This window comes from Hyla sarda, chromosome 12, assembly GCF_029499605.1.
Source record: "Hyla sarda isolate aHylSar1 chromosome 12, aHylSar1.hap1, whole genome shotgun sequence".
NCBI classification, from domain to species: Eukaryota; Metazoa; Chordata; class Amphibia; order Anura; family Hylidae; genus Hyla; species Hyla sarda.
The window spans coordinates 41,968,072-41,980,719 of record NC_079200.1 but is presented as its reverse complement, the minus strand read 5'-3'; the positions used below and the strand labels follow the sequence as shown (position 1 = coordinate 41,980,719).

Genomic DNA, 12,648 nt, shown 5'->3' with positions numbered 1-12,648 from the left:
GTATTTGTTTTTAGCTAACAATCGTTTTAGTAAAATGTTAGCCTGAGATTTGAAATCCTGATCATTCGTACAGTTTTTGTGAACTCTTTTTGTATTGTGTGTACGGCACATTTTCTAGCCACTTTTTTAATGACCGCTGGCGTACTCCTATGTAACTGTGTTGACACTTTTGAAAAATGTTGAAGTGACGAATTGATGATTGTTGTGGGAGATTATCAAATCTAGGAATTCAATACTAGACTGACTACTGTTACTGGTAAAGCATACCCCCCCAGTCATTGCTATTCAGTGTGGTTAAGAGAAGATCCACAGAGGAGGGCAGTCCTTTCCAGATAAAAAAAAAAAAAAAAAAAACAGGTATATAACGTCGATAAAATTTAATGTGGCTCATAAGGGTCGCGTTTCCCCAAATATACAGTAGTTCCGGCATTATCTACCACCTTCCCGATGCAGGTTATGTCCCGCCCCTTATGAACACCGTACCAGCCGCTCATATCGCTCCAGCATCACTTACTATTTATCTGATGCAGGCCCTGTCTTATCACAGCCCCGGCCCGGACTCACATAGTGCTGTCTCCCTATGCCCATTACTCCGGCATCCAGTATAAAACAACATGCGACTCCACCCCTTTTGCACTAGTTTCCTTTATCTTCTCATGGCGCTGCGCTCTCACAATACCTCTTGTGTTTATCATAAGAAATTAATGAATTTTATATATACAGGTATTATAGGTATTTTTTTTATAATCCACTGCTAATGATTCATATAAGTTTGGTCATTTTTATCTTTCTTTTAGCCTTTCCTGCACCCAGATTGACGTAACCTGTTTGAAGCCTGTGTCTGTATAGCTATAAAGCCATGTGATTCCTCTAGATTTTATATGCACTCTAATCCTGAAGAAGGGCCCGATCCGGGCCAGGAATGCATTGGTATGTGCTCTAATAAATAGTTTACAATATATACTGGTTTGTGCCACAAGTTACTTAATCTTGGACTGGATCCAGCGCTACCTCCGTTCCTATTTTCTACTGTTCATTTACACACACACACACACACACACACACACACACACACACACACAGTGGCCACCAGCCACAAGCATTTTCCACTGTCAGCTTTTTACTGATCCCTTCATACATATGTACTCTCGGCTCAACTGAGCATGCAAGCCTGAGTAGATGCACAAAAAGTCCAATAGTATGTGTACATCTCCTAATCAAGTTACTTTCCAGCTGCAGAGATTGCCCATCAGTTTTAAACATCCTGCCACCAGGCCAATGTCATGGTAAACTATGATTTAACTGTCTGGCAGGCAGGTGCAGAGAATGGGAAAGGGGACGAGAGGGGAGGATAGACATCATTGTGGGAGCTGGAAGAGGCAGTATGTGTGCCACCACCAGCCTTCTGAAAAGGCTTCAGTATGGCTGCTTTACCAGCCAGATATTCTCTTCAGGAGATTGGGAAAGCCGGGTGTCAGGCAGTAAACAATGTATGGCTCAAAGTACTCCCAAAGCTTTCCCAGTCCCCTGAAGATTGTCTAGCAAAGCGGCCATATTGAAGAATCTGTAAATCAGTAGTCAAAATATTTTTTGTAACGTATTTTGCTCTATTTAAAGAGGCACTGTCATTATGAAACTTATTTAATATTTTGTAGTACTACTAATAATTTGTGTTGGTATCCTGTATAGGAGATCACCAATGCTGCACTGTAGCCTTCAGCTGTTCCTAAACTACAACTCCCATGATAAGAGTTGTAGTTTTACAACAGCTGGGGGTACAATCTCTGTAAAACTCTGTTAGAGCTGTGTATTCTCCAGCTGTGTGCATCCAGCTGTTGCAAAACTACAGAAAAGGGATGTGTGGGCATGCTGGGAGTTTTAGTTTTACAACAGCTAAAGGCAACACTGCTCTAACACGGTGCTTTACAAACACTGCACTGTTGCAAAACTACAACTCCTAGCATGCTTGAACAACCAAACCTTTCTCTGACTCCTGAATGACAAAGAAGCTGATCAGAAAATCAGGAGTCTGTGAAAGCTGAATGACACACATAGTGACAGCTATGTTGATTTGCATGCAGCTTTACTAGAAACAGATAGAAAATGTATGCATAAAAACTGCACTGCCAGGCTGCTCCCAGACTCGGTGCAGATAAGTCATCCACAGTGAGGGAGAGAGACGGACAAGCCCCCTCCACAAGGAAAGAACAAAAATCAAGTGAGCTACATTTAAATGCTAATTTGTAAGGGATATATAGGTCCTAGACACACAAAGTGATATGTACATGATTAGGTACTGAGTAACTTATCACTGAGTTATTTATATATAATTGTTGCTTTTCCGCTCCCACAAGGATTAGGTCATAAGAACGGGCAATGTTGGGTACTAGTATAACTACAGAGGTTTCGGGCATTTCAGTTGCAATGTGTGTACTAAGGGATGTCTCATTGTTGAGTAATAAAACACATGCAGTGCTATATGGGGAAGAATATGTAAAAGGAAAAAAACTGCATTAATAATTCACCCCTGTGAAATGGACCTTGGATACGTCTGTTCAGAGGGATCCTCATTCCTGGAAACTATTACATATTGGCACCAGTGCCAACTAGAAATCAGTGTGATCTATCAGAAGTTGCCAGTGACCTGGCATTCACATGTGTACAAGGTCTAATGCATTCATAATTTTTATAGCCTTGTATAAAAGCACCTAGTATCACACTTGTTTTATTGTACACAGTGGTGTAGCACTAAGAGAACATGTGTAAGAGAGCCCCTAGGGATACAGCTACCGATAAGCTCAGCCCAGCTGCTGTGTGCACAATGATTGGTACTGAGAGAGTTCCCAGCCACTGTGCCTACATAACTAGTTCCTCAGGGAGTTATAGTGAAACTCCAGGCAGTCTCAATGAGACAGGCAAGCAGACAGGAGCTCTCCCCAAAATGAGTTATACATCCACCCTGAGGATCCAGCTGGGGAAGCCCCCCTTAAATGGCAACAAAGAGGGGCAACCAAAACGATCAGAGAATGGCTGCAGAGGACTACAGCACATGGGTAAGTACTAGAGGGTTTATCTACAAGAGATGTGCAGATGGAGCAGACTTTATTGCACCAAATGCTTTTTCCTTTTCTCTGCTGTTTTAGGTTAGTTTATGCTAACAGGAAAGTGTAGCCTAATGTACTGCAGTAAACTCTGCTCCGTCTGTGTGGACACAATGTGAGATTTTATAGTGCATTAAATTTGGTAAGAAGGTTTACATTTTGGGCTAAGTTCACATGTGGCGTTCACATATGACTTGTATGTGCCTGATGTGCAGTGGTTTAGTTCTCATTCACTGACTGCACACTTTATTTTTTTGCTGTCATTTAGCAGTGTTTTTTTCATTTGCAGTGTGTTAGGTTTGTGTCCTCCCTCGACTTCAGTGTTCAGATGCTGAATTCTTTCTAATGTGTTTTAGACAGTTGTGATACATGCATAGAATAGAGTGCAGAGGAATAGGAAAATATGCAAAACTTAAGGTTTGCATCATTTATGGTACTAAATATTGGTGAATGTATATCGGCAATGAGGCACGCCTTCTTTACCGTGAGGACTGTGAATTTATGGAACGGTCTACCTCAGGAACTGGTCACAGCAGGAACAATTAACAGCTTTAAAGCAGGGTTAGATACATTCCTGGAACAAAATAACATTAATGCTTATGCAGAATTATAAAACTACATCCCTTTCCCTTATCCCCTTACATCCTTCCCTTCAATCCCCTGGTTGGACTTGATGGACGTATGTCTTTTTTCAACCATACTAACTATGTAATGAGGAGGTGTATGGAAGAGTGACCAATGCTAAATGGGAGATGTATGATGGATATATGGTGTTGTCAATATCGATCGCTGGTATGCAACATCTGGCATGGACCTATAGTCAATAATATGGACACAATAATTATGCTCCTGTATCTATGCTTGCGTGGGTCTGACTTAAAATTCTATGTGAGGGCCATCGATTATTTATTTTTTTATTTTGTAGACTTGTAAAAGTTCATGCATTAATAAGACAACATTCTAGCTAAATCCTACTTATTGTGAAGTTTCTGCATATACATACACACATATATATTGTACCACATGTAGGCTGGAGTCACATATATAGCAGTTTTCAGAAAACGGTGTTTGTGGCTTTTTTTTTTTTTTTGTCTGTATGATAAATGCCCTGGCCAGATGACAACTGAATTTCCATAGATAAATAAGAAATGCCCTACAGACAATGCATAAAAGGGTACTCCGGTGAAAAAAAAATTATAAATATATACATACATACATACATACATACATATTTTTTTTTTTAATCAACTGGTGCCAGAAAGTTAGATTTGTAAATGACTTCTATATAAAAAATCTTCATCCTTCCTCTGGACCATACAGCTGCTGATAAGTACTGGAAGGTTTATGATTTTAAAATAGAAGTAATGTACAAATCTGTTTCATTTTCTGGCACCAGTTGATTTAAAAAAATTGTTTTCTACCAGAGTACCCCTTTTAAGGCACTAAATACGTGTGTGTGTGTGTGTGTGTAAAAGAATCTATCGGAACGATCTTTAAAAAAAAAAAAAAAAAAAGTTTGTGTTGTAGCGACATAAACAAACTGATCAGAGTGTTCAGACCTGATCGATCAGTAGAACAAGCCTAGAGATGAGTGTTTAGTGCATTCTTGCCCTGCTCCGTGTCATACATATAGAGAACATCTCGATCATAAGTCTATAGGACAGGCTCTCACCTAGACAGAGTAGGGCAGAGAAGTGTGCGGGCACCACATCTCTGGCAAACAGCTAATCGGTAGGGGTCCTGGGTGGTGGCACCCCACCAATCTGATATTGATGACTTATGCTGAGAATAGGTCATAAATACATTTCACCAAAGAACCCACACTTTAACTGTACTTTAAAAATTGGTCGATCCTCGGGATAGGCCAACTCACATCATCCCAATCAGCGCCATTGCCTCTTGGGAGATAGTTTTTAGAGCTTGAATAACCTCTTTAAATGGGGTTTAGACTATATATTCTCTTATGGGCAACTTTTTCTGTTGGACAGTTTTAACAACAACCAATTACATTGCAGCTTTAGTTGCCATAGGCAACAAGGAACTTTTTCTGGTGCATATATTTAGCCTGTTAAATATACAAGAACTGTCATCTTGTCTACCTTCAGATATGTGTCCTCATGTATACTTTACTGAATCTGTTTATTTATATGTACAGTATGTCCCTTTTTTATCTCTTGCTTCCTGTGATGCTGGAAGTGTTTTACCTCTTAGGCTGGGTCCACACTACGTTTTGTCCCATACGGGAGCGCATACGGCAGGGGGGAGCTAAAAGCTCGCGTTCCCGTATGTTACCGTATGCGCTCCCGTATGTCATTCATTTCAATGAGCTGACCGGAGTGAAACGTTCGGTCCGGTCGGCTCATTTTTGCGCCGTATGCGTTTTTACAACCGGACCTAAAACCGTGGTTGACCACAGTTTTAGGTCCGGTTGTAAAAGCGCATACGGCGCAAAAATGAGCCGACCGAACGTTTCACTCCGGTCAGCTCATTGAAATGAATGACATACGGGAGCGCATACGGTAACATACGGGAGCGCGAGCTTTTAGCTCCCCCCTGCCGTATGCGCTCCCGTATGGGACAAAACGTAGTGTGAACCCAGCCTTACTATTATTTATAAAGAAACTATTTACCAGAACCAAGCAATTCACAGAAAGCTGTAGCCATGGGGAGTTGCATTCATTCCGCACTCATTAGGATTTTCTGTCTTGACCCCTCTGGCTGTGGAGACTGTTGTTTCCCCTGCTTGTCTACTCCAAGGCCAGATGTGACAGGAAAGACCTGAAATTTGAGTACTGTGACATGGAATTGCTTTCATGTGCTGTGAGCCCATATCACTCTATTTACATCGCAAGACGTGGACTGTAGTCTAGTTTTCCTGTGGTATTTTTTTTTTATTCGTCTTGTTTTTTATTTTATTTTAAGGGTGAAACACAGGTTAAAAAAAAAAATTCACCTGTAAAAATGTATCCTTGGCCAAGAGCACAGTAAAATGCATGCAGGTTTGCAACCCTTGAAGTGACCGCATAGCATAGTACAGTACTGCTATGTGTGAATACTGTGTCAAGCATAAATCCTAAGTAGACTGTAAAGCAAAAGAGGATCAGACATGGACTTTCTCCAAACAGAATGCCGGTCTCCAGTTGTCATTTAAAGGGGTGTTCCGGGACTTTCTGATTGGCCTGTCCACAGGATAGACCCATCGATTACTGATCGACTTTGGCATTGCTGCCGTGTGTCTACACAATCAGCTGTTTATAAGCCAGAAGCCCTGCGCTGTTCATTGTATAGTGGTAGCACTGGGTAACTGCCGCTCAGCTGCCATTAAAGGAGTACTCCAGGATAGCAAAACTTATCCCCTTTCCACAGGATAGGGGATACGTTTCAGATCGCAGGTCTGACCTCAGGGACCCCCTGCAATCTCCCGTATTGGGCCCTAGCGGCGGCTGACACGCCCCTTAATACATCTCTATGGGAAAACCAGAGTGCTGCATTCGTCAGTCTCGGTCTCTGCCATAGCGATGTTTTGAGGGGTTGTGTCTGCTATTTTCTTGTGCTGTAGACTACATGCGCTATTTCAACAAAGAGCCGGGGGCCCCATTTGGGATTACTTTAAAGTGTTTTTCTGGGATATATAAAAACGTATCCCCTATCCTAAGGATAGGGGATAAGTTTCAGGTAGCAGGGGGTCTGACCGTGATCTGAAACTTATCCCCTATCAGGAGCCAAGCTGCAGTTATCTACCGCTACCACTATACAATGAATGGCAGGGGCCTTCTGGCCCAATTGAGAGTATAATGCAGGGCTCCAAACAGCTGATTGGCAGAAGTGTTGGAACCCAATTGATCAGCGATATCTAACAGTGCCCCTCTTCTCTTTTATTTTTTTTATTTACTTATAATGTTGTCTCTGTGAAACCTTTTTTAATACATCTTCTGGAAGGTAGCTTTCTCGTGGCGTATTTCAAAAGAAAGCGTAATAGAACATGGGACTTTCAAAGGAGAGCTCAGCAAAAAAAAAAAGAGGGGGGCCACAGTGCTCAGTGGTGGGGTTCTTACCACTCGGACCCCCCATCAATCCAAACCTAAAGCTGCAGATTAAAATAAATAGCAGAATGAGACTATAAAAGGATTTGTTTGTAGACTTTGACCATGGATACACACAGACCTGCAAAGAAGCTGCATACATACCATCTGTGTACAGCTCTGCAGATTTATATTGGCACTATACACCACGGGGTGTTAGTAGAAATACCTGATGACTTTGTGTCACCAGGGCACCAATGTCCTAGACATTGCTTTAGGTGAACAAGTGCACCGTAACCCCTTGGAAGCCCTGTTGCATTGCTGGGACTTGTGTTGCTTACACCAAACAGATTTATACTGACTTGTGAGCCAGAAGATTTGAATCCTGGTAGTGAGGGTCCTGTCAACATACTGAAAACCGTTCTGCAGAGGCATGAACTTCCTCCTAGCTGGATTACCAGTTGAGGGATTAGATTTAAGCTAGGCCTCTCCTCAGATCACACAGCACACACCTGAACTGAACTGTGGCTCAGCAGTAACTAAACTAGAACTGGGAGTAACTCCTCCCCGACTACACTATAAAGGTGAGAATTTAGGAGTTCCCATTGACAGAGAGGGTCACATGGGGTTTACTGCTCTCAATTAAAATTACAGTGATATAGAAAAACATATGTCCATATAACAATATTAGAATTAATTTAGTAAAATATTATTAGTTCACTAAAATATGAAGACTTAACTGTAAGTCCCTTGGTGGGCCCAACGCCGTACGCTACCTAGCTGCCCTAGACAGTCCAAAGCCACAGAAAAGCTATAGGTGCTGGGACACCACAATATGATCCCTACTCACTGTGTTTCAAACATGGAGAGATTTGCATGGTGAAACAAAAAGCGAAAACAAAAAAAAAAGAAAATAAACAAGAGGCTGCGGACTCCCATCATTCCCTACCCCTACTGGAGTGCCTCTGGTCTGTAATCAAGGGGCTTCCTGCTGTTCCTTTACGATTCCTCAGGAAATTCTTTGTGAACGGTACCATTTGCAGTGATGTAGATCTGGACACTTCTTGTTGACCTTTGCTATAGTAGCTTAGGTGAAAGAAGATAAGGAAACTCTAAGTCAATGTGCACCCACGATTATACTACGGAATAAAAAAATTAATATTAAAAGCCTATAATATCCATGATTCAGTTCTGCGTAATTGCACTAAATTTAAGTTTTTTAGGGTTACAGTGGAGCCACGCATGCCAGCTACATTATGCCCAAATTAATAAGATGGCTCTTAGGCTATGTTCACACCTCGGAATGTCCGCATGGAAAATCTCAGTGCAGACATTGCACGGGAACAGACCGCCTCATAGATGGCTATGCAGAAAGAATGAGCAGGTTCATTCCTTCTGTGGATGAGGAAATCGGATTTTCCATGCCAGAAACATCTGGCACGGAAATTCCGCCTTGTGCACAGCGCAGCAGAATCCTGTTGAATTCAGAGAGACTCTGCTGCTCCGGAATCTCCGTGCGGAATTCCATATGGAAATTCCACGGCATGAACATAGCCTTACTTAGCAATGCTGACTGTAGGAATTATAGGCAGGTGTTTCCTTTATTGCAGCTGTGAACAAATCACTTAAATAAACCAACTTATTCACATGGCTAGACTTCAGCAACCGGTGGTGGTGGTTGGTGTCGGACACACTATATGCAGTTTCAATGCATTTTCTTATTTTAACATGCTCTATATTGCAGCATATATATTTTGCAGCTGATTTTGCTACACATTGAATTGGTAAGAAAATATGCAGCAAAATATGGCAAGTGTGACGCTTTCCTTTAGGCCAAGGTCAGACATGTCATATTTTGCTGCATATTAGCTGCAGCCTATTTTCTTACCTATTGAGGTCAGTTATTCAGACTGTTTGGAAATCTGCTGTCCAGAGAATTTGGAATCTGACCTATTGCACATGTATGACCAGGTTAATGGCATATACACATTCCACTATATTAAGAGCAGAGAGTACCCTATCCTACCTGATTGAGGGGGGGGGGGAGTGCCAGGCTGAGAGAGAATTTAGAGGTGGCTTTTATTCTCCCCTGGCTTTATCCATACACTAAGGAAACGGACAAACCGTCAGCTGATCAAGTGGGACTATGAATTTGGCCTAAATATATGAGAACACATTACTTGTTTCCCTAGAACTCCTCAAACTTGCAATTCCAACAAGTTTCCATTCCCATAACTGGCTAACAGTTTATTGGTAACTTGTCAGAAAATACCCTTAAAGCAACAATATGTTCTGTTTTTTTTTTCTCTTGTGCTTCTTAATTTTATGGGTCAGATCTTTGACGGACAAGATTTCACACTATGTCAGGAAATTTTCTTCCTTTTAAAGTTCAATTTAGACAAAAAGATAAGTTTGAAGGAAGTTCTATTAGTACATGAATGTGAAGTTCCTTGGACAATAGTAACATTCAATCACTTTACATGGAGCAACAAAAATGTCTCTCTAAAATGGCAGAGAAAAAACCTAATGTGTTGGTATTGAAATTGTTGTTCTGATGGACAACTGGAAATCAAAATGGATAAAGCCTAATGTTCTTCCATCTTCAAATTCATTGTATAAATGGTAAATAAAAAATCCTGCCTCTTAGAAGTTGACAAAAAGGATCCAGTGATGAGCTATGACATTTACTTAAATAGTATGATGTCACCTGCTTTTAATGATGTATAACTATATGCATGTCCCCTACTGGGCTGAGTGCACATCTTCTACCCAACCACCTACTGAGCTGAGCACTGGAAGACGTACATGTCCAGTTACTCGCAGAGCTATTGCAGCAATTTGGATTTCTAGCTGCATATGCCTTCTACCGGGGCAGTAAGAAGATGCTACAGTTTGTCAGCTGCCAAAGGGGGGGGGGGGGAGACTGATTCTGTCCATAGCATGTCCCAGCAACATAGAAATTCTATAGAATTTTGTGATCATTGATTTCCTGTGTCCTGTACTAAATACAACACTTTGTAGCAGCTTTTCCTGGAATGTTTAGTACAAAGCATTACTGCACTCCCTCTTTACTTCTTCCAATAAAGGTCATGCCCAGCAAATTGTCAGGTTTTTACAAGTTTTCAACCCTTTATATGACATTCCAGAGGTTTCCTATAGATGTTAACTGACAGGACCTTTTAACCTGCAGTTTAGAAGCAATAACGCTGAACAATGTCCCCTATACACAAGAGCTCCACCAAGCTCTGCTCCGGCTCATTTAACTTGACAATGATAGGGTATGGACAGGGTATTTTTCTGCCGACTAGTAAAGACAGTAATAAAAATACTTTTGTAAAAGATATCTCACAATTCTGAAGTCATCTCACTATCTTGCTTTTTACTTTTATTGCGTTATTTCAAATTGTACCGCATACAAAGCATCCATGAGCATGATATGGAGAGCTGCAGTCTACACTCATATCTATAGCTCTACATCCTGGACACCCAATATGCCCTCTTAATCATCATTGTGAGTTACCTTTTGCAAAGTATCTTCATTACCGTCTGTACTAGCCGGCAAAATAATGCCCCGTCCATACCCTATTATTGTCAAGTTAACTGACAGGACCTTCCAAGACTTTAATCGTTCTTTTTAGAAGCCAATTCTTAACTCATCTGGACATTTTTTTTTATTTATTTATTTTTTTTAAGCCATATCGCATCTGGAACCTGCCTAGAAAAGATAAATAAGCCATTATCTGTAATTCTGCTGTCAGTGTGCCCTTCTAGAGAGTCTCTTATTCCATATATGGCATTTAATGAGGCCAGTAACTGGCTGCATAGTCATGTCACCAAACTATGTCACATCATTGCAGTAGGCTTGGTGGGGACACTGGAATGGGCAAGGTTATTTTTCCCTTTTATAGGCTGGTTTCAGCCTCTACCCAGTTTTTAGAACATCCTGGTAAACCCCTTTTTAAAGGGGTATCCCCATCTCCATCATTTTTTAAATTGTAGGGCATGTAAAGTTATACACTTATGTAAATATATATATAATTTTCTAACTTCCTCCTTTTCATGTTACAACTGCTTTTCTCTGCCTCTTGTTTACTGCTGATTGTCTGTTACAGTGCTTCGATTCTGCATGAACTCCCCCATAGTTCCTGGCAGATTACGGTTTTGTTCAGAGAGCACGTGTGACATCAGCCACAGGCTGTCCACTGCTTCCAGGGTACGGAGAGGTGGTCTGTAATAGACATGAGCGACGTTACAGTACTTAGATTCTGCACGAACCCCGTGGCTCGATGGTTGCTGATTTTAGCCTGCATAAATTAGTTCAGCTTTCAGGTGCCCCCGGTGGGCTGGAAAAGGTGGACACAGTCCTAGGAGAGTCTCCAGCCCACCGGAGCACCTAAAAACTGAACTCCTTTATGCAGGATAAAGTCAGCAACCACCGAGCCGCGGGGTTCGTGCAGAATCTAAGTACTGTAACGTTGCTCATGTCTATTACAGACCACCTCTCCGTACCCTGAAAGCAGTGGACAGTCTGCGGCTGACGTCACAAGTGCTCTCTGACCAAAACCGTAATCTGCCAGGAACTATGGGGGAGATTTGTCAAAACCTGTGGTTTACTAAAAATTGGTTACTATGGGCAAATAAACAACTTTTCCTCTGCACAGTCTTTGATACATTTCCACCCTTATCTTTATGTAAACAAATCAGTGACACTTCAGACAGAAGCTCTACTGCTTGTGTGCAAGCTCTCCTGTGTCACAGAGTCATGCAAAGTGCAAATGTATCTAAAATGTCAATCACAGAATAGGCTTGCCTATGCTCTGAGCTGAAAAAGGCAGATGAGAACATCCCTTTAGGTCATATGGATCCACAGCACCATTGGCGCTTCTGGATTCAATGGATCAGTGTCCCATCTTATTGAGAATATGACTACAAAAACTGGTCCTAAGATTATTGCAATAAGATTAGTGCTTCACAGTTTTATTTTTTATTTTTAATCTTAATTAATTAATTTTTTTTTTTTTTTTTTTTTTTATAGATTTGTTTTGTGGGTCTGTAGAGAAAACAAAAAGCATGGTTTCACCTGGAGAGCTGCACATGAAGCTGGAAAAGAATTGGGAGAGCAATGTTATAAAGACTGCAGAGGACACTGGAAAAGGTACTGGACCTCTTCCTGGGTCAGTAGTTTGGAAAATGTATGGGATTAGTAACCATGACTGTATTCAAGATACAGTGCCACTCTTGTCTATGGCCTGTGTCTGGTTCTCTTCTCCATCCAAGTGAATTGGACTGAGCTGTAGTACCAGACACAGGCCATGGACAAGAGTAGCGCAGTTTCTGGTAGAAAGCAGCCATGTTTTTCAAATCAACCTCTTTAAGGCAAAGTCTGAATTTACTGATGACTTGTTTTAGTATTAAATATTTTCAACTCATAAAGAAAGCAATTCTGATACTTTTTATATGGTAAAATCTCTCCAAGACCACCGCATTGTGAAGACCACCCCATCTAGAGGATGGTTTTTTATTTC

General features: G+C 41.2%; 1 protein-coding gene across 4 annotated transcripts in view; it reads left to right on the top strand.

Annotated features, from left to right (window-relative positions):
• The window catches only part of LOC130296566 (myosin light chain kinase, smooth muscle-like), a 105,398-nt gene that overhangs the window by 26,240 nt on the left and 66,510 nt on the right, over positions 1 to 12,648 (top strand). Inside the window, exons 1-2 of one of the 4 annotated variants that reach the window (XM_056548224.1) lie at positions 2,669 to 3,053; positions 12,159 to 12,278. The exons of 1 other annotated variant lie outside the window; for it this stretch is intronic. In XM_056548224.1, the coding sequence (XP_056404199.1) occupies positions 2,759 to 3,053; positions 12,159 to 12,278 (415 nt within the window). In that variant the 5' untranslated portion in view covers positions 2,669 to 2,758. Of the gene's footprint in view, positions 1 to 2,668; positions 3,054 to 12,158; positions 12,298 to 12,648 lie in introns of those variants that run through there. 2 more of the 4 variants (XM_056548226.1, XM_056548225.1) reach the window with 2 other exon arrangements.